General features: G+C 39.7%; 1 protein-coding gene and 1 pseudogene across 1 annotated transcript in view; both read right to left on the bottom strand.

Annotated features, from left to right (window-relative positions):
* Positions 1-22,763, bottom strand: part of ASXL2 (ASXL transcriptional regulator 2) — a 145,650-nt gene that overhangs the window by 60,119 nt on the left and 62,768 nt on the right. The window contains exons 4-5 of the mRNA XM_063696014.1: positions 8,886-8,994; positions 2,035-2,185 (exon numbers count right to left, since the gene is read on the bottom strand). Coding sequence (XP_063552084.1) covers positions 2,035-2,185; positions 8,886-8,994 — 260 coding nt within the window. The remainder of the gene's footprint in view (positions 1-2,034; positions 2,186-8,885; positions 8,995-22,763) is intronic.
* LOC101154264 (tropomyosin alpha-3 chain-like) lies at positions 12,507-13,966 on the bottom strand (annotated as a pseudogene).

The raw sequence follows: 22,763 nt of genomic DNA, 5'->3' as shown, positions 1-22,763 counted from the left end.
TCCTTTGAACCCAGGAGGCGGAGGTTGCAGTGAGCCGAGATCGCGCCACTGCACTCCAGCCTGGGCAACAGTGTGAGACTATGTCTCAAAACAAAAAAAGACAAGACACAGAAAATATTTGCAAAAGACATATGATAAAGGATTGTTACTCAGAATATACAAAGAACTCTTAAAGCTCAACAATAAGAAAACACACAACCTGATTTTAAAATAAGCCAAAGAACTGATGAGACATCTCACCAAAGAAGATATGTAGATGGCAAACAAGTAAATGAAAAGGTGCTCCACAACATATGTCATTAGGGAAATGCAAATTAAAACAACGAGATACTACTACACACCTATCAGGCCAAAATCCACAACAATAACCACACTAAATGCTGATGAGGACATGAAGCAACAGGAACTCTCATCCACTGCTGGTGCAAATGCAAAATGCAAAATGCAAAATGATACAGTCACTTTGGTAGACTGTTTGGAAGTTTCTATAAAACCAAACATACTCTTAATCATATGATCCAGCAATCCCACTCCTTAGCATTTACCCAAAGGTGCTGAAAACTTATGCACATACAAAATCTGCACATAGATGTTTAAAGCAGCTTTATTCATAATTGCCAAAACTTGGAAGCAACCAAGATGTCCTTCAGTAGGTGAATGGATAAACAAACTGTGGCACACCCAGACAATGGAAAGAAATGACCTATTGCAAATGAACACCAGAACAGAAAACCAAATACCGCATGTTCTCACTTATAAGTGGGAGCTAAATGATGAGAATACATGACACACAGAGGGGAACAACACACACTGGGGCCTTTCAGAAGGTGGTGTGGGGGAGGAGAGAATCAGGAAAAATAACTAGTGGGTACTAGGCTTAATTCCTGGGTGATGAAATAGTCTGCACAACAAACACCCATGGCACAAGTTTACTTACGGAACAAACCTGCACTTATACCCCTGAACTTAAAATAAAAGTTCAAACAAAAAAGAAATGACTTATCAAGCCATGAAGACACAGAGGAACCTTAAATGCATATTACTAAAGGAAAGCCAATCTGAAAAGGTTCCAACTATACGACATTTTGGAAAAGGTCAAACTATGGAAACAGTAAAAAATCAATGGTTGTCAGGCCAGGCACAGTAGCTCACGCCTGTAATCCTAGCATTTTGGGAGGCCGAGGCGGGTAGATCACCTGAGGTCAGGGGTTCGAGACCAGCCTGACCAACATGGTGAAACCCCATCTCTACTAAAAATATAAAATTAGCTGGGCGTGGTGGCAGGCACCTGTAATCCCAGCTACTTAGGAGGCTGAGTCAGGGTAATTGCTTGAACCCAGGAGGCAGAAGTTGCAATGAGCTGAGATCGCGCCATTGCACTCCAGCCAGGGCCACAAGAGTGGAACTCCGTCTCAAAAAAAAGTCAGTGGTTGTCAGGGGTTAGGAGGCAGGAAGGGATGAAGAGCTGGAGCACAGAAGATTTGAGGGCAATGAAACTATTCTGTTTGATACTATAATGGTGAATACACATCGTTATACATTTGTTCAAAGCCATAGGATGTACTCTCCCAACAGTAAATTCTAATGTAAACCATGGACTCTGGGTGATGATGTGCCAATGTAGGTTCATCAGCTGTAACAAATATAGCACTCTGGTGGAGAATGTGGCTAGTGGGCAAGGCTGTGCATGTGGCGGGGGAGGGGTACATGGGAAATCTCTGTACCTTCCTCTCAATTTTGTTGTGAACCTGAAACAGCTCTAAAAAAGAAAGCATTTTTATTTTTTAAATTCCTTGGTCATAATAACCATATTTCAAGTATTCAATAGGCCCATGTAGCTAGTGGATACTGTGTTGTGCTGGACAGTAAAGATATAAACATCTCCATCATTGCAGAAAACTCTCCTTGACAGGACTGTTATAGAGGGTAAGGGAAAGTGACTGACTGACCTGGAGTCTAGGAAAAGAGGAACTACTAACAAGGGCATTTGTCCTACAGCATTTAGTACTTTATTGAAGGATCAGGTGGATTTACCTTTCCTTTTCCACCTGCTCTTTTTTCCCTCCTTGTTGCTGCCACCATCACTGCTGCTGCTGCTGTTCTCAGAACTCTGGGAATCTGACTGACCATCACTGCTTTCTTCTGAACCTTCTGACAGCTCTTTCACCCCATCCGGCACATCTTTCTGAAAATGTAGGCATCCAATTAGGATTAATCATTACCATTTAAGCAAACAGAAATTAAACTTCTGATATGCAATGTTGCAACTTAATTGCACTAATTTTTGTTACTATAGGATTCAGTAGCAGAACCAGCAATATTTTCTGAATTCCTGTCATCTCTTTGAGGCAAATAAGCTAATGTTTCCAACTATATCCGAAGATAAAAATTATATACAACATTCATATGCAGGCACAACACAGGCTTAAATTAGACAAAAATTGGGTAGATATGAGTCCAGGCAAATGATTAAATACTCTTACATTTTAAAAACTACATAATAATTTTATTGGCTGGGCGTGGTGGTTCACGCCTGTAATGCTAACACTTTGGGTGGCTAAGGCAGTTAGAATGTTTGAGACCAGGAGTTCAAGACCAACCTGGGCAACATGGTGAAACCCGTCTCTACAAAAAAAAATGCAAAAAAAAAAAAAAAAATTAGCTAGGCATGGTGGAACGAACACTCCTGTAGTCACAGCTACTTGGGAGGCCAAGGTGGGAGGACTAAACCCAGGAGTTCAAGACCAACCTGGGCAACATGGTGAAACCCCACCTCTACAAAAAAAAAAATACAAAAATTAGCCAGGTATAGTGGTGTGCACCTGTGGTCCCAGCTACTTAGGAGGCTGAGCTGGGAGGATCACCTGAACCCAGGAAGTTTGAGGCTGCAGTGAGCTGTGATCGCACTACTGCACTTCAACATGGGTGACAGAGTGAGATCCTGTCTCAAAAAACTAAATAAAATAATTTCATTAAATATATGTATGTCCATGCGTGTATGTAAGTACCACTATGTACTCTGAATTCAATTAGAGAGTAAGAGTCTAGACAGTAAGAGATAGTGCATTATTTGAATCTAATTGGTTCCTGAATATTGGTTAGTAAGTAGCAAGAATTAAATAAAAAAGAAATCTTTTTTTAAATGAAGGTTCTTCCTGACAGAAAAAAAGAAAAAGAAAGAAATCATTTAACAAATCATATGAAACTCTTTGGTTTCTGCACTGAGAGAGAATGCTAATCAGAAAGGATAACTACATCAGCTTAGCATGTGAGAGATATAATAACAGGATAGTTCCAAGACCAAAGACTAGAAAACAAGACTTCCTGGCTTTACCCTCTCCTAATTGTGCAGTCTCGGTTAAAATCTTAACCTTTCATGCTTCAGTTTCCCCATCTATAAGGTGGGGATAATAGTACCTACCTTAAAAGATCATTCTTCAATTAGCTCAAGTTAAATGAGCTAATAAATGTAAAATGCTTAGAATTACGCCCAACATTAGAGGTCAAAAAATATCAGCTACTATGTGTTTACATAATATATAAAAATACACATGTATGGCTAAACACACACTAGTGTTTGTGGTTTTTTGTTATTTTGGGAGACAGGGTCTCACTCTGTCACCCAGGCTGAAGTGCAGTAGTGCAATCACAGCTCACTGTAGCCTCGACCTCCCAGGTGCAAGCGATCTTCCCACCTCAGCCTCTGGAATAGCTGGGACTACAGGTGTGTGCCACCATACCCGGCTAATTTTTAAAATTTTTTTTATAAAGCTGGGGTCCTACTATGTTGCCCAGGCTGGTCCTGGATTTGAACTCCTGAGCTTAAGCAATCCTCTTGCCTTAGCCTCCCAAAGTGCTGGGATTACAGGCGTGTGCCACTGCGCCTCTCCTGTGAATGTTATTTCTAAGCTATAAAACTATCAGTGGTTCTTTTTACCTCTAGTATTTTATTTTCCCACATCGTTTTAACAATCAGATAAAAAATAATTCTGACAGACACAAAAATGTGACCCTCCTACATAAAACTGACATCCATATGACATTATAGCCAAGACTATAAACTCTGATCTGGTTAAGTTAGCTACTTTTCATTTAAATTTATGTCCTAGTGCCATTTCTCTCTGAGCCGTCTCTTATGTTATACACTTTCTTAAAATACACACCCTATATTTTTCTATTATTTCCTTCAAAATGCAGGACAGCTTTTATAGAGTTAGTTGTCAGCCAGACATCTTGACATATAGGTTCAACAAGTATCTGAAATATAAATATAATTATCTTCTTTTCTTAAAATATGTGATCCGTACAGGATCAATTCCCTATGCCCCAAATTCTAGAATCATTTCAGCCCCTTTTACCCACTCCAAATGCTACATATTCTATTTATTCCTCTAATGTCCTTTGTCTCCATCTCTTTTACTAGTCTCCTAATTCAGACCCTGAGTATTTCTTCCAAACAACCATAACCACCTTTCTGACAAATTTTCCTGCTTCACTCTTAAATCTATCCTACTTGAGTTATTCTCTTAAACTTGGATTTGATTATGCTTTTCTCCTGAAAAACCCGTGACATCTACCACCCCACAACCCATACACAAACTGCTCAGTCAGGTTTTCAAAGGCCTCCAATGTTTGATCTCTACCTTACGTTTACCACACTGGAATCTTTACCACTTAAGTCCACGCAAAGATTATGGTCTAATCACTCCAATTTACTCTACTTTCAAGTCCACTCTGAATCTTTCCAACTGTGCCCTTGCTTAAGCTATTCCTATGTCCTGGAAGGCCCTTCTTCTTACTACTTACCTGACAAAGTCCAGCTCAAATCTTACAAGTTAACAACAACAAAAAACTGCTACATTCCTTTATTCAAAATTAATTCTTATTTCTCTATATTATCACATTTTTTAAAAGCAAAGAACATTTTGAGAGCAGGCAATTATTTTAGGAACTATAATGTGAGCTTCAAGAGCTCAGGGGCCACAGCTTAACCCTCTTCACAGTCTCTATAGTGTCCAGCACAGAGGTAATATTGTGATATAGTATGAAATATATATTTGGTTCCTGACTACAGTTCCTGGCCTAGAGCTCTTTTTAGCTGTTATCATTTCCTAAGCAATAGTGTTACTAGTAGAATCTTTTGCTCTTATTATTTGGTCCTTGACCCCAGCTTCCGACACAGAGCTCCTAAGACCTCTGCAATTTCCTGAGTAAAAGGAGCATCTGACACAGCTCCTATGTCCCTTGGAATTTCCTGGGTGACAGGAGCACCTTTTCTTCCTCTTGGTGAGCTACTGCATAATCTCAGGATGGGGGTTAGTTTCCAGGGGAACCAACTATGTGACTAGAGGGTTGGAACTTTCACTCACTCCCCAATCTCAGGGAGGGAGGAGGCTGAAGGTGGAGCTGATCACCAACGGCCAATAATTTAATCAGTCCTATGTATTGAAGCTTTCATAAAAACCCAAAGGATTGGGTTCTGAGAGCTTTGAGATTTAGCTGATCACGGCTGGGTGCGGTGGCTCATGCCTGCAATCCCAGCACTTTGGTAGGCCAAGGCACGCAGATCACCTGAGGTCAGGGGTTCGAGACCAGCCTGGCCAACATGGTAAAACCCTGTCTCTACTAAAAATACAAAAAATTAGTTAGGCGAGGTGGCAAGCACCTATAATCCCAGCTACTCTGGAGGCTGAGGCAGGAGAACTGCTTGAACCCGGGAGGCGGAGGTTGTAGTGAGCTGAGATTGCGCTGCTGCAATCCAGCCTGGGCGACAGAGCGAGACTCCATCTCAAAATGAATGAATGAATGAATGAATGAATGAATGATTTAGCTGATCACATGGAGGTTCCTGGAGGGTGGCAAGCCCGGAGAGGGCACACAAGCTCTGTGTACCTTCCTACAAACCTCACACTAAGCATCTTATCCATCTGGCCATTCATCTGTATCTTTTGCAATATCCTTTATAATAAATGGGTAAATGTAAGTAAAGCATTTTCCTGAGTTCAGTGAGTCATTCTAGCAAATTAATCAAACCCAAGGAGGGAACCCCAATTATAACCAGACAGTCAGAAGTATAGGTTACAACCTGGGACTTGCGACAGTTGGCATCTGAAGGGGATGGGAGGGTACTGAGCCCTCAGACTGTGGAATCTGACACTGTCTCCAGATAGATAGATAGATAGCATCAGAATGGAGTTGAATTACAGCAGTGGTCCCCAACCTTTCTGCATCAGGGACTGGTGTTGTGGAAGACAATTTTTTTCACTGAAGGGTCAGGGAGTGGGATGGTTTCAGTTGAAACTGTTCCACCTCAGATCATCAGGCATTAGATTCTCATACAGAGTGCATGACCTAGATCCCTCACACGTGCAGTTCACAATAGAGTACGCACTCCTACAAGAATCTAATGCTGCCACTGATCCGACAGGAGGCAGAACTCAGGCAGTCATGCTTGCTTGCCCACCAATCACCTCCAGCTGTGCAGCCGGGTTCCTAACGGGCCACAGACTGGAACTCTAATGTTAAAGGACATCCAGTTGATGTCTGCTGGAGAATTGCTTGGTATGTGAGAAGAAACCTCCACACATCTGGTGTTAGAAGTATTGTACTTAACGGTGTATGAGAATAGGGAAAACACTTTGGTTTTTCTTCCCCCCAATCTCTACAATAGAATAGGCATTTAATAAATTTTTTAAACAGTATGGAAGGTCTAGAACAGCTAAAACCAAAAGGAAATACAGAAAGTTCCATGTGAGAATAAAGCCCTGTAACCCAAGGAAATTCAACAAAGTATATAAAAAGGAGGCAGGTGGGTAGGTAGGTTATATCTTTCTAATGTTAGGCTCTACACAACCATTGGGCACAGTGATGACTGCAGCTCAAAGCTAAAAGGTAACACATATATGCATGGACACAGTCACTGCCTACCAAGCATTCATTCCCCTTCAGCTGATAAATTTCCTTTGGGGAAAACTCTCTCCTCAATTCACCTGGCTTGAGCAAGCTTAATCTCAACCACATCTACAACTGGCCAATCATTTGACAAGTGTGATAATTCAGGTATACTCCTGTGGGCGAAGCCAAACCAATTAAGCCAAATCAGAATAAAGTCAGAGGCTCCTGCTTTAGTTCTTATCTCTCTTCAGATTTACAGCTTGCAGAGTGCAGGTTGGGGGTGAAGTTATATATGATGAGGAGAAACTCTGACTGAGAGCGAAGTCAAAAGGAAGTGGAGACACCAAACCCTGATGATGTCAACTGAGCTCCTGGATCCAGCTTGGGTTTCGTTAGAATTTTCAGTTACATAAGCTAATAAATTGTCTTACTCAAACTCATTTGAGTTGGTTTTCCTGTTCGTAAGTGAAAAGTTATTGATAAGTAAAGGTCCCTTCTCAGTGCAGGAATTTGAAATTAGCAAGCTTGAAGGCCGGGCACAGTGGCTCACGCCTGTAATCCCAGCACTTTGGGAGGCCGAGGCGGGTGGATTACCTGAGGTCAGGAGTTTGAGACCAGCCTGGCCAATATGGTGAAACCCCATCTCTACTAAAAATACAAAAATTAGCTGGGCGTGGTGGTGGTCATCTGTAATCCCAGCTTCTTGAGAGGCTGAGACAGGAGAATCGCTTGAACCCAGGAAGCGGAGGTTGTAGCGAACCAAGACTGCGCCACTGCACTCCAGCCTGGGCAACAGAGCGAGACTGTCAAAAGAAAGAAAGAAAGAAAAGAAAGAAATTAGCAAGCTTGTTATGTTAGAAAGAATATGGGCTTGGGAATTCAGTCAGATCTGGGTTCCTATACCGGTTCTGATACTATATGGGCAACACTGGGCAAGAAAATCCAATCTTCTGAACTTTGACTTTCTCCATTATAAAAACGGAAAAATAACCACAACTGTGAATTGTGGTAGAGAATGAAATGAGAATGTAATGTAAAGCATCTAGGCAGAATGCTCCAAAGAAACAATTATTATACAAATGTTGTGAGGCTCCTTAAACAATTATTATACAAATGTTGTGGGGCTCTCCATCATAAAAAAGGAATATTTATCATTTTTACTAGAATTTCAGGTATATAATAGTGTATAGAAAAATATACATTTTCCTAATTGTAATCATATTTCTTTTTCCTGTCTTTTTGTACTTATCTAACAAAACAAACAGCAATAAAAAATTATTAAATGGTATTCACCCCAACTGTGAATTGTGGGAGAGAATGAAATGAGAATGTAATGTAAAGCATCTAAGCAGAATGCTCCAAAGAAACAATTATTATACAAATGTTGTGGGGCTCCTTAAAACACTAGAAGTCATTTTATTTATTTTTTATTTTATTTTATTTTATTTTATTTTTTGAGACAAAGTCTCACTCTGTTGCCCAGGCTGGAGTGCAGTGGCTTGATTTTGGCTCACTGCAACCTCCGCCTCCCGGGTTCAAGCAATTCTCTTGCCTTAGCCTCCTGAGTGGCTGGGACTACAGGCACACACCGCTACGCCCTGGCTAATTTTTTGCATTTTAGTAGAGGTGGGGTTTCACTGTGTTGCCCAGGCTGGTCGCAAACTCCTGAGCTCAGGCAATTTGCCCACCTCGGCCTCCTAAAATGTTGGGATTACAGGCGTGAGCCACCACGCCTGGCCAGAAGTCATTTTAATTTCGTTCTTTCAAGATAAGATTATCATCAAGAATAAAAAATAAAGTTGCTTCTCTGATCTACCTATAGTTAGTTATAGATTAGTCTTTAAAAAATGTATTGGGTACAGGTTTCAAAATATTACCTCTTCCTGAAAATAAGCTCTTCAAGAACAGAATTCTGTCCCTATGAGTCAAATATTTATATGTGGTCACTTCCTGTTTTTTCTTTCTAAGTGACTCCCCAACAAAATATTTACCTTCAAAGTATATACTCCCATTCTACCTGGAACCTTATAGAAGATGCCCTCTTCACCTCTGGAGTTTGTGTGAAGCATTGCATTCAGGCATGCAAGAGGAGAAGTCCCACTGCAAAACAAAGAAGAGATGTGATAAGGAACACAACAATTAATTTCTGTCTCTGAATACCTATGTAACACTCAAAATAAAATTAATTAGTCAATACTCCTTTGACTTAAACATATCTTATAAACTATAAGAAGTCTACCAATATAGAAAGGGGCTGCCATGGAGAAAATGGATGTAAAAATCATTCCCATGTATCTACAAAATAGTAATTCCTTAATGCTGATCCAGTATCTAACATTTAAGTCAAGAAAAATACAGAAGTATTACAAACATATTTTGTAAACATTCTATTTAGCACAAGCTTTACAAATGTCCAGAGGTAAAATGAGAAAAAAGAACACAAACACACAGATTCAAATAAACAGTAATAATTCCATTGCATACTGCTGCACCAGACTGAATCTTAATTGTGAAACTAACACATTGCCATTGTCTCTTGTATTCAAACCTATCATGAGATCACTTAAAAAGTTATTAGTAGGCTTCTGAATATTTATATGTAGCAACTTGGTTAAATGTTTATTAATTCTAATATATATTTATCATCTTTACTAGAATTTCAGGTATATAATAATCTATAGAAAAATATAAAATATAATAATTATACCACAGTTAATTTTGCACCAACCAAATATTTTAAAATAGTGCTATAATACTTGAAGACAATGTTTCTACATCTAAGGAAAATAACAAAATCATTAGATAAAATATCACACTTCACATAAGAAAAAAATTAGGTAGCAAGCAAATACATAGTTCATATGGAAGCAATTAAATGGAAACAGTGGTCTGAAGTCTCTGGAGATGTGTGGCATCCTTAAATGGTTTTTAAAAATTGATCACAATACCTGAGGTTTAAGGCAGCTTAACCCCACATTTCCAGCTCTTTTCCCTCTCAGTTTTCTGTTGATGCTACTCAATAACCAAAAATAAGCCTACTAGAAGAGGCTATTGGATTCTTAGTCTATCTAAGGAGTTATCTGCTGGGAAGAGCTGGGACATGAGTCCACTGTCTCTTGGTACTGTGAAAGTGTCCAGGGTCGAAAATACAGAGAAGGTTTTCATCCCCCAAAACATTGGTGAATAATAACAAAGGAAAGAAAAGCCTTTTGCAGAAGAAACTGTTGAGCATTTCCAAGTTGATTTCCATAGTTACGTTTATCTGATTTGGATTTCCATGTTAAAAATGTATATAATGTAATTCCAATCAGGATCCCAAAGTTTGTATCAAATAAATATGTAAAAATTGCCAATAAATTTCCAGAAAAAAAATGATGGGAGACTTGCTTAAAAAGATATTAACATGTACTCTTAGCCACTATTATTGAAGTAGTATGTTTCTGAGAGAAAAAAAATCACCAAATGAATACCCTCATAGACTGTTGGTGGAAGAAAACAGAAAATGCAGAAACAGATAATAATTCAAAAGGTATCATTTATGTTTAGTACGAAAAACATGAGGTCATGCCATAGTCCCCTGTAGTTTGACTACCTGGCTTCTGTTCCCTCTTCTTTGGAGACAGTACCCAAAAATTTCCTGTGAAACAACTTTTCTCACTTTCAGTCATGTGGTTCAGAGGGACCAAATCCCATGCCCAGCCTGGGGGTAAATCCTAATTGGTTTAATCAGCTTTTACACACACACACACACACACACACACACACACACACACACACACACACACACACACACACACACACTCTCTCTCTCTCTCTCTCTCTCTCTCTCTCTCTCTCTCTCTCTCTCTCTCCACCCCAAAGAACAGATAACATGACTTAGGGCCAAAAATCTATGGAGCTATTTACTTGGGTATATCGGGGGAAAAAAAACAACCAAAACTTGTTCTCCATGGAATCTTCAGAAAGGGATCCTTTCTCTTCCCTTGTGTGGTATTAGGAAGCAAGGCCTAAAACATTCAGTCATTGTGTGACCACAAAGGAAAAATCTGGAATTAGAATGGCACAACATACAAGACAGACTGAGGAGTGACACAGTATGAATCGTAAGGAGAAATCCAACACCAAAAAGGGCAGAACTGAGAAAAGTCAGGAAGCAAATTTGTTTTTGTTTTTGAGACAGAGTCTCACTCTATCCCCCAGGGCTGGAGTGCAATGGTGCAATCTTGGCTCACTGCAACCTTCATCTCCTGGGTTCAAGAGATTCTCATGCTCAGCCTCCCATGTAGCTGGGATTACAGATGCCTGCCACCACACCCTGGTAATTTTTGTATTTTCAGTAGAGATGGAGTTTCACCATGTTGGCCAGGCTGGTCTCGAACTCCTGACCTCAGGTGATCTGCCCACCTCAGCCTCCCAGAGTGCTCGGATTACAGGTGTGAGCCACTGCGTCTGGCCAAAATTTTTAAAGTAGTATTACTTTTGCCTGTATCAAGCCTTTTTTGTTTTGTTTTTTGGAGAGACCTGTTCTTTATTTCAAAAAGACACTTATGTCAATATTTGGTATCAAAAGAGTTGCACTATTGATTTGTCTTTCTCCCAATTGGCCCCAAAGAGACCACATCAAAGGAGTGTACATTTTAAGCCAATAAGCTGCAGGATGTACACCTAACAGACCTCATTGAAACCTTACCAGAAAATGGGGATTGGGTAGGGAAAGAAACTTTAAAAGATCAGCAAACTGCCAGCCCACACACTGTACAGGCTGTCATAGCCAGACAGGGTGGCCAGGGTGCCACAAACCCAAAGAAGCAAAGCTTCAAAATAATAAAAAACTTTAAAAGTTTTGTACATAAGCTATTCAAGATTTCTCTGATACAAAGTACAATGAGATAGCACTTTTAGAGAGAGCAGCTTCAAACCCAGAAACAGATAATGAGATTCATATGGCTAAATCAATGGCAAAACATAATCTTTCAAGGAGGGAGGATAGCAATTAAGTGGTCACCGCAACATAAGGGGCACATGATCCATTCTGCAGGCAGTTGAGAGGGGGCAGAGATGGGACAAAAATTTAGTTTCAAAGGTCTTACCATTTTAATTTGGTCACTTCTAATGGAAAAAAAAAATAGAAATAACATTGTCCAAAGATATCTTAAAGCTGAAAACCTGAAAAGCACATTTTCGTTTTGTTTTTCTTGTTGTTTGGCTAACTCCTCCTGGAATCACCTTTCTGGTTTGGGAGGTACTTTTTACAGAGCAATGAAGTTTCCCATAGTGGATTCTTTCCCTGGGCTCTGTTTGGCTCTCAGTAAGGCAGGCCTATACCTTTTCCTCTTCTCTATGGAAAGGGCAATATGCATTAAGCTGAAAAGTCACCTTCCAAAAGTGAAAAAGGAATAGATTGCTGCTTCAGAGCTGTGGAATTATTTGGAATGTTTTACAAATGGTTGCTATAAAACAACAAAAAAGGTATTACAAAATGTGTACATCACAACATGCTTTTAAAGGCATTATGCATTGTGCTCACATTCCCTTAAGTGTTGTTCCCAAAGGTGCACAGCCTCTAGCCCAGCTGGAATCTCTGGGAAGAGGCAGAGACAGTTTAGCGAAAAAGACACAGGGGAGGTGGGGGCAGCAAAAGGAGAAAGCAGCCTTCCAGTTAAAGATCAGCCCTCAGTTAAAGGTCAGCTTCGGGTAGGCTGGCCTCAGATGGAATCAGGGTCAGAGGGAGGAGCAGCAGCAGGGTGAGACTGGGGTGCTCTACATCTCATTCAGGTCAAGCAGAGTCTGGTCCAGCATCCTTCGTACAGAGTGCTCCTCTTTGGTACATTTTCAGTTTATCTTCCAAGTCATCAGTTGTCTTTTCCAGCTTGGCTACCGATCTCTCAGCAAACTCAGCACATGTCTCTGCCTCCTTGAGTTTATCAGTAAGAATCCTGATCTCTTCCACATGTTTGTCTTCTTTTTGAGAGTACTTTTCTTCAGCATCACTCAGACACTTCAGGTTATGGTCCATCAGTCTCATCTGCTCATCCATCTCTCGGCAATGGGACACTGCCAGCTCAGCTCGTTCCTCTGTGAGTTCCAAGTCTCCTTCAATGATCACCAACTTACGAGCCACCTCTTCATACTTCCTATCTGCCTATTCTGCAGTGTGTTTAGCTTCTTTGAGTTGGATTTCCTGGAATTCCATCTTTTAAGGTCCAGTTTTCAATAACCTTCATATCTCTCTCACTCTGATCAGTAGCTTTTTCCGCTTCTTCCGGCTTTTGCAGGGCAGTGGCCACGTGCTCCTGAGCACAGTCCAGCTCCTCTTCAACCAGCTGGATCCTATGGTTCAAGGCCACCTCAGCCTCAGCCTGTTCCCGGGCGCGCCTTTCTCCCTCAGCTTCTCGCTGGAGGTGCTCAGCTCTCTCCTCTGCATCATCTGCCTGCTGCTGCAGAACCTGGATCTTGTGCTTCACTCCCTCAATAGTGGTGATCCCAGCCATGGTGCCCACCCAGCTACTGCTCACACTCCAGATCCTGCCTCCTTTGCTCAGCGTTGCAGCTGCTTCTCACCATTGTATCAAGTCTTGCCTTGAGCCAGTACTACCTTTGGAATTTTGTTGAGATTTAAGTCACAAGAAGCTGAAAAAGTCCTAAATAAAACAGTTTAGTAGTGCTAGGATATCTCATACATCTGGGGGGGATGTGCACACAGTATATACAAAAACATATTCCAAATGAATTAAAAGCCAAAGGCAAAATATAAAAGATTAAAAGAAAACAGTATAATCTTCTAGGCACTGTGGCTCATGCCTGTAATCCAAGCACTTTGGGAGGCTGAGGCGGGTAGATCTCTTGAGCCTAGTCTGAGCAACCCCTGTCTCTACAAAAAATACAAAAATACACACACACACACACACACACACACACAAAATCAGCCATGCATTGTGGCACACACCTGTAGTACCAGCTACTTTGGAGGCTGAGGCGGGAAGATCACCTGAGCCCAGGAAGTTGAGGCTGCAGTGAGCCATGATCACACCACTGCACTCTAGCCTGGGCAACAGAGTGAGACCATGGCTTAATAAATAAATAAATAAATAAATAACAAAAGAAAACAGTATAACCTAGAAGACAGAGAAAGCTTTCCACAAAAGAGAAAAACCCAAAAACCACCAAAGAAACATATTGACTGTATAAATAAAAATTTCTACACAGGAAAAAAATAAAAGCAATAAAACTACAGAAAATATATGAAGCTAGAATAATTTACTGCAAAACATACGGCAGACAAAAGATTAATAGTCCTAAGAAGATATTCTTTAGGAAAACAAACAGCTCATTAGAAAAAAATGGAAAAAGGACGTGAACAAATGATTCATAAACCATAAATGTAAATTACCAATAAAATGTATAATAAGAAGCTCAAACTTAATAGTGGTTATAAAAAGGCAAATTAAATCAGGATGCCATTGGTCAGATGGAAAGAAATAAAATGACCCAAGCCATAGTTAACAGTTTTATGCCAATGTCAATTCCCTGGTTTGATATAATATGTATTTATATTTATATATGTATTTATTTATATTTTTTTGAGATGGAGTCTCACTCTGTCAGCAAGGCTGGAGTACAGTGGTGCGATCTTGGCTCACTGTAACCTCTGCCTCTCGGGTTCAAGCGATTCTCCTGCCTCAGCCTCCTGAGTAGCTGGGATTAGAGGCACACACCACCACACCCAGCTAATTTTTGTATTTTTAGTAGATGGGGTTTCACCATGTTGGTTAGGCTGGTCTTGAACTCCTCCTGACCTCAAGTGATCAACACGCATCAGCCTCCCAAAGTGCTGGGATTACAGGTGTCAGCCACTGTGCCTGGTCTGATATTGTACTATATTTACATAAGATATTACCATTAAAGGAAACTGGATGAACTGTACATGGGACCCTAGGTACTATTTTTGCAATTTCCTGTGAGTCTATAATTATTTCAAAAAAAAAAAAGGCTGGGCGCAGTGGCTCGCGTCTATAATCCCAGCACTTTGGGAGCCGAGGCAGGTGGATTACCTGAAGGTCAGGAATTAAAGACCAGCCTGGCCAACATGGTGAAACCCCATTTCTACTAAAAATATAAAAAATTAGCTGGGTATGGTGGCGGGCGCCTGTAATCCCAGCTTTTCGGGAGGCTGAGGCAGGAGAATCTCTTGAAACTGGGAGGTGGAAGTTGCAGTGAGCCGAGACCGCGCCATTGCACTCCAGCCTGGGCAACAACAGTGAAAATTAATCTCCAAACAACAACAACAATAACAAAAAATGGATTGATAAAATCCATTGCTGACAAGGTTATGGGCAAATAGGCACTCTTATAGACTGTTGAGAGGACAGAAAACTGCTGCCTTTTCCCACATTACTCAATTCTGCCTTAGGAAAGTAATATGGAAATATCCATTAAAACTAAATATATTTGGGACCACTGATGCAACAATCCCACTTGAATCTGTCCTACAAAACCAAGGCCAAAGGACTTAAGGACAAATGTGCAAGGATTTACTCCATCACTGAAAGCATCAAAGCACTGAAAAATGACCTCAAACTCCATTAAGAAGAGAATGTTGACTATGATAATAAAGTAACCAACAGGATAGAAATCAACAACAGCCATGTTGGCAGCTAAAAGAGTGCTAAGTTCCAGGAAGCATTTTGTTTAGTCCTCACAACAATCTATGAGGTGAGCAAAATTATTACACCGTTTTTACAAATGAAGAAACTATAGGTTTTCAATAAGCTGTTCAAGATCATATTATCAATAAATGGTGAAGTCAAGATTCCAGTAACAAGAAGGAAAAGAGAAACAGAACCAGAAAGAGATTACTTTAAAAAGGACATAAAACCAAGAAAAAAAACATTTTCAATAAGCTACCTGGTAAATTTACCCCAATTAATGGTATTCAGTCCCAATATTAAGTACCTACTCTGTTTAGGGCAGTAAACTAGGATTAGTGGATCCACAGAGGGAAGCTTTCTTAGCTCAGAATCTAATAGAGAAGATAGGCAAGGGAGTAAACAGCCACACCACACTGTGACCAGTGCTATTAATATAAACACAGGTCCACAGTCCCTAATCTAAAACACTTAGGCCAAATGTTTCAGACATAAGAATTTTTTGGATTTTAAAAAGGTAACATGATATGCCATAAATGATATGACACTGCCATGGAGATTAGGGACAGCATCCCATAACCAAACACAATGAAACATATGAATACTCACACTAAGATGGATAAATAAAGATTATACACAGTCTCATGTCAGTTCAAGAGAACTGTTGTTGTCAAGTGAGTTTGGTGCTAAATGTATGAGGAAACTCAGTTTTTCAACCACTGCGGATACTGTAATTATGGGTAAGAGACTGTAAAGTGTGTACATAAAGTGCTTTAAGTCAGAGAGAAAAAAAATCAGTCTAGTCTGGCTTAGTACTTAGAAGAGTAACAACAACAAATAACAACAAAACAGTCATTAAAGTGAAACCTATAAAATGAAAGTAAATGGCACACACATCTGGTGAAAAGATGTGGTAAGAATAACTACAAACTGTCGGCCGGGCGCAGTGGCTCACGCCTGTAATCCCAGCACTTTGGGAGGCCAAGGCAGGCGGATCATGAGGTCAGGAGATCGAGACCATCCTGGCTAACACGGTGAAACCCTGACTCTACTAAAAATACCAAAAATTAGCCGGGCGTGATGGCGGGCGCCTGTTGTCCCAGCTACTTGGGAGGCTGAGGCAGGAGAATGGCGTGAACCCAGGAGGTGGAGATTGCAGTGAGCTGAAATCGCACCACTCCACTCCAGCCTGGCCGACAGAGCGAGACTCCGTCTCAAAAATAAAAAAATAAAAAAAAAGAATAACTACAAACTGTCATAATATTTTCCTTGCAAATCTGGATATAATTTTCTTTGAAGGAAACAAAATTTTGAAAAACCTACAAGATATACAGGACACAGTACCATTTAAAATAAAATTTAGGCATGATCTCAGGAAAATACAAAAAGTCAAAGAATCCGGGCAGTTTATTTTTATGAATAATAAAGCAATAGCAGAGAAGCAAAACAGGACACACTACCCATGATGGCTGGAATATATCTTCATGGGAAGGTAGAGCTCCAGAATTCCATAATTAAATAAAAATGAACGACTTGAAGAAATAAGACATCATCTGCATGGGTGATAAAACCATAGTACTGAGATCAATACCAACTTAAAAGTTCAAGTAAATTCAGTAGGGTAAGTACTAACACCCGAAGCAGCTGTAGTAAGAACCACCTTAAAGATTATGTAACTATCACACAACAAGTCAGCTTCTAATTTTTCTTGTCCACGCTCAAGAGATTGGGGTTGAAGAGGTAGGGGTTCTGTCAAGGAAAGGAACAAGTGCAGTGCTATAATTTTACGCGGTAAGCATGTAAGCAAACATACTAATATGTTTTGTACATAAGGCCCAAAGAACTAAAGTGACTTTGATCATATTGCCAATGGCCCTTTTTAGTTCTCTCTGTAATAAAAGCTAGCAGTAGCTAGTAGGGCTAAGAGAGCAGAAGTCAATCATTGTACTGCTTAGATGAAGCAAATATAGCAATTAATGAAAGGAGTCATCACTGCATGGTAAAGAGCCAGACTTAATGATTCATACCAATCTGAATACAGACCTGACTGTAGCCTGGGCAAATCATTTTAAACACCCTTAATTTACTCATCTGCAAAATAGAGGTTAATACTGCCTACTGTGTAACTCGATTGTACAGATCACAGATAATGTACATACCAAGTATATGTCACAGAGTCAAGATTCAGTAACTACAGCAGTTACTTTACCAACTTACTATCCTACCCTAGTCTGGCAGTGTTCCAGTGTTCCCCATCTCAAGTGATAGGAATCTCACCCTCACATACAACTATTCTCCACTCTGAAGCCAGAGTAACCTTTTAAATATAAATATGATCATACTACCTCCTGTCCAGCTTAAAATTCATCCATGATATCATAATGTTCTTAGTATAAAGTACAAAATTATCAAAATAATCTGACCTTGACCAAAATAATCTGACCTTGACCATTCTGCTACACACCCTCTCTGCCAGCCTACTCTACCTTTCTTTTCATTTGGTAATTTAAAATTCTTCTGACTACTTGGCCCAACACTTCTGCTTGCAATGATAACCCTCACCTCCTTTTCTCCTAGCAACCTCCAATTCAACTTTTCAGATTTTAGCCTTAATGTCTCTTGCTAAAATAAGCCACTTCTATGTTCTATAAATCCTATACTTCTCTGAAACACATATTTATAACTACATATACTGAAAGGAAAAAATCTGACTCAATTGTGAGCCAGCCAGACTCAGTGATGAGTGATTTTAATGTCTCTGAAAAGTAGAATCTTTCTTCTCTTCTACAATTCAACCCAAAATATCCAGCTCTAAGGCCTGTGAGCAGTCATCTTGCAATTATGATGGATGAGCCTACTGAGAATGGAACAAAATTGAAGGAAGCAGAGCTGAGATACTGATGAAACTGACTGGAGAACTTGGATAAAGTTTTGCCTGTTTTTTTCACTTGCATTAAATGATGAGTTTCCTTCAATGTTTAAGCCAGTTTACATCGTGTTTCCTGTCATTTACAGCTGGAAGTATCTTAATTAAAGATACAAAGCACCTACATAAAAGCAATCAAATTTACAGAGATAGGAAAGGGAAAAGAAGAACAATACAGGAGAATATTCACAGGTAAACCACTCTCTTCTGTTAACGAGAAAAGATTACCCTTATGCATCAATAATGTATATTACATGATAATGTAAGAGGCAAGATGCTACCCAAATCTGTACAGACTAACCCCAAGTACTCAGATACTCAGAAACATCTAAATTTTTCCTAAATCTTGGCTGGGTGCGGTGGCTCACACCTGTAATCCCAGCACTTTGGAAGACCAAGGTGAGCTGATCACTTGAATCCAAGAGGCGGAGGTTTCAGTGAGCCACTGCACTCCAGCCTGTGTGACAAAGCGAGCCTCCATCTCAAAAAAAAAAAAAGAAGTTAATATTTTCCTAAATCTTAAGCGTCAAGGATAAAGAAAGAATCAAACCAGGTTCCAGGCGTTAAAAGCCAAAGTGGCAGCTTGAATTAGTGTTTCTATTTCATCATTCACACCATTGTGTGACCTTGCAGTACATTACAGTAAGTGAAATATATTTCCCTGCCACAATGATGTTGGTCTTGGCCACAAGGCTTGATTTGATCAATGAAATAAGAGACATGACGGAAGCAGAGGCTAAAATTTGCTTGTTTGGCTGACTCCTGTGATTGCCATGAGAGCCAGATTCCAGCAGAAGGAGAGAACAATCCACAGCCTACAACAAAGTCTAGCTAACAATAACTAAGCCCCAGTTAACCTAAAGACATGAGGAAGAAAAAAAGTATTTGTTGTTATAAGCCACTGAAATTTTAAGATTATGCAGCAAAATATTGACCAATAAAGCAAGCACTATATAATGAAGGAAATATTTGCTTTCTTAGCAATACTCACTGCCAAAAGACAGCAAAAAAAGTTCTTAAGAGTATGAATGAAAAATTTTATATCTAGCCTAGATGGCATTCAAACAAAGAGGCAATAGAAAACATTCTTGGCTTGGTGTGGTGGCTCACGCCTGTAATCCCAACACTTTGGGAGGCCGAAGTTTGTGGATCACCTGAGGTCTGATGTTCGAGGCCAGCCTGGCCAACATGGTGAAACCCAGTCTCTACTAAAAATACAAAAATTAGCCAAGCATGGTGGTAGGCGCCTGTAATCCCAGCTATTTGGGAGGCTAAGGCATGAGAATTGCTTGAACCCAGGAGACGGAGGTTGCAGTGAGCCAAGACTGCACTGCACTCCAGCCTGGTTGGCAGAGCAAGACTCTGTCTCAAAAAAAAAAAAAAAAAAAAAAAAAAAAAAAAAAAAAATTCTTAAGCCCGCAAGAACTCAGGGAAAAGATCATCCATAAATGTAAAAATTCTAGCTGATGATGAAATCCAGCCAAAAAGAAATGCACCAAAGTAAACAAGGAATGGAGAAACTATTTTTTGGAAAAAAGTGGAATACATTTGCAATTAGGTAACATATAAGAAACGTAAATGTTTTCTACTTTTTTCATTTTTAAAATGACAATACACTTTCAGAATTTTTCTATTTTGTTTTTCCTCAACTTCAGAGATCATTTAGGAATTAATATTACCTCACAGTGAAGAAACTAAAGCCTAGTAACTTTCTTGGTCTCTTCAATTAAGTGCAATAAACAATGGTTATTCCTACTTAAAAGTTTTTCAGGATATGTTCTTCAGTGTACATTTTTTTCACTGATTAATTTAATTTGGGTAGGGGGTTATCAGGCATCATTTCTACAAGAAATATTGAAGTAAATAGTCCGGAAATATACAAATAAACTATTAAAACAAGGAAACTTCTGAAAGACAATAGAGCTCTTTTTGAAAATCACTTTGTCACAGGGCATGCTATTAAAAACAAAACAAAAACTAGAACAGCAGGTAAGAGGGGAAATTGCATACAGATGGAAATGAAAGACTTTCACTTAAAAAGACACACTGAATAGCAAGGTACTTGTTCACCAAGTACAAGATGATATACTGACAGAGAGTGAGAACCCCAGATGCCCACAAATACAAAGAAGGGGATACCCATACATAACATTCAAAGATCAAGAGACAAGCCAAAGATGAAGCTGAGAAAACTAGTGGTTTTAGAATGAGTATATTTAGATCATATCACCAAAACTTTTAATCATTTAAGTTACATGGTAATGATTTTTAGGGGAAAAATTAGCTTCACTTAAAAAACATTAATATAAAAGCATTTTCAGCATTTTGATGGTAACTTGAAAGTCTGCTACATCAAAGTATATTTTCAAATAGAATTTCAAAGGCTTTGCAAACCTATGATAGAATGGCTCACCTGTTAAAATTTATCTTTCATTTAGAGTATATTTGACCAATGACTTACTATACCTCAAATCCTGTTTAAAAATCCATGCTGGGCCACGCAGTGGCTCACGCCTGTAATTCCAGCACTTTGGGAGGCCGAGACAGGTGGATCACTTGATGTCAGGAGATCGAGATCAGCCTGGCCAAAATGGCGAAACCCTGTCTCTACTAAAAATACAAAAAACTTAGCTGGGCATGGTGGCGGGCACCTGTAATCCCAGCTACTCGGGAGGCTGAGGCAGGAGAACTGCTTGAACCTGGGAGGCAGAGGTTGCAGTAAGCCGAGATCATGCCACTGTACTCCAGCCTGGGCGACTGAGTGAGAGCTCATCTCAAAAAAAGAGAAACCCATGCTAAAGACTTCTCTAAATGCTGTTCTTGGAGGAATTAAATTGCTACTTCCCTAAAGCAATAAATGACTATAGCAGAAATAACCCAAAGAATAAGAATCCATGAGGTCATGCTGATAAGAATAAGTGAACAAATCAACGAGTAGGGGAGAATTCCTCACAGTAAAATTCCAACAAAAAATATATATATATACCAAGATTGACAGAATTAGAAAATCACCATATGCGGCAACAGTGATAGGAAGTTGCAGGTAAGATTAGTGGATGCTGTGGTAGACAGACCTAAAAACGCTTCCAGTAATCCCTGCTTTGTGTACTCATGGCCCTACATAATTCCTTCCCCTGTAGTGTGGGTAGGGCCTGTAATCAGCTTCTAATAATCAAAAAAGAACAAAGGTAAAGGGTCTCACATAAGTGACTATTTCACATATGACTGCAGTGTCCTCGCTTGGTGACTCTTCCTTGCTGGCTTTGAGGAAGCATGTGGCCATGCTGGGGAAGGCCACAGAACTCAGGACAGCCTCTAGCCAAATGCCAGCTAAGAATCCAGACCCTCAATCTAATAACCCACAAGGATTGAATCTTTCCAACAACCACATGAGCTTGGAAGCTGATCATTGCCCAATCAAGTCTTCAGGTAAAAACTCAGCCCTGACCAACGCTCTGCTGCATTGCCGAGGATCAGGTAAGGCCGTGTTCAGACTCCTGACACATAGAAACTGAGATAATAAATGCACTGTTTTAAGCTGCTAAATCTGTGATAATATTGTTAAGCAGCAATAGATTAATAACAACATGCTAAAATTAGTGGGCAAAGGTACAATGAGAAACAAGATGTTTACAGAGTCTCAGAGTATCTTCACCCCAAAATACTTATTAATTACAAAGGGGAAAAATGGTATCTTTACAGTGAAGAAACAGTAGACATTGCACAAACCAAGTAATCACAGTTACCATCACTAATACTGTGGTACACTGAAATCATGGAATCCAGATATATTATGGTAAAAATGTCCTATCAATCCTCTGACACTCCTGCCAAAACTGCACAACTTAAATCTAATCATAATTAAACACCAGAAATAAAAACTGAGAAACAATCTGCAAAACAGCTGGCCTGCACTCAAAAAATGTCTAGTCATGAAAGATAAAGACTGAAGTACAATTCCAGATTAAAGAAGAGTAAAGATACATGAAAACTAAATGCAAATACAACATGTGATCCTGGATTAGGACATCAGTGGGAGAATTACCAAATCTGGATAAAGTCTGATTAGATAATATTGTGCCAATGTAGATTTCCTATTAACTATTTTACCCTGTAGTTTGATAAAAGAATGTACTTGCCTTTAGAAAATATATTCTGAAGTTTGCTTGCTTGACTGACTTATTTATTTATTTATTTATTTTGAGACAGGGTCTTGCTCTGTCCCCCAGGCTAGAGTGCAGTGGTGCAATCATAGTTCACTGCAGCCTTGAACTCCTGGGCTCAAATTTAATTCTCTT

Source organism: Gorilla gorilla, chromosome 12 (genome assembly GCF_029281585.2).
Source record: "Gorilla gorilla gorilla isolate KB3781 chromosome 12, NHGRI_mGorGor1-v2.1_pri, whole genome shotgun sequence".
NCBI lineage: Eukaryota > Metazoa > Chordata > Mammalia > Primates > Hominidae > Gorilla > Gorilla gorilla.
The sequence above is the reverse complement of the archived record's forward strand: the minus strand, read 5'-3'. Positions and strand labels throughout refer to the sequence as shown.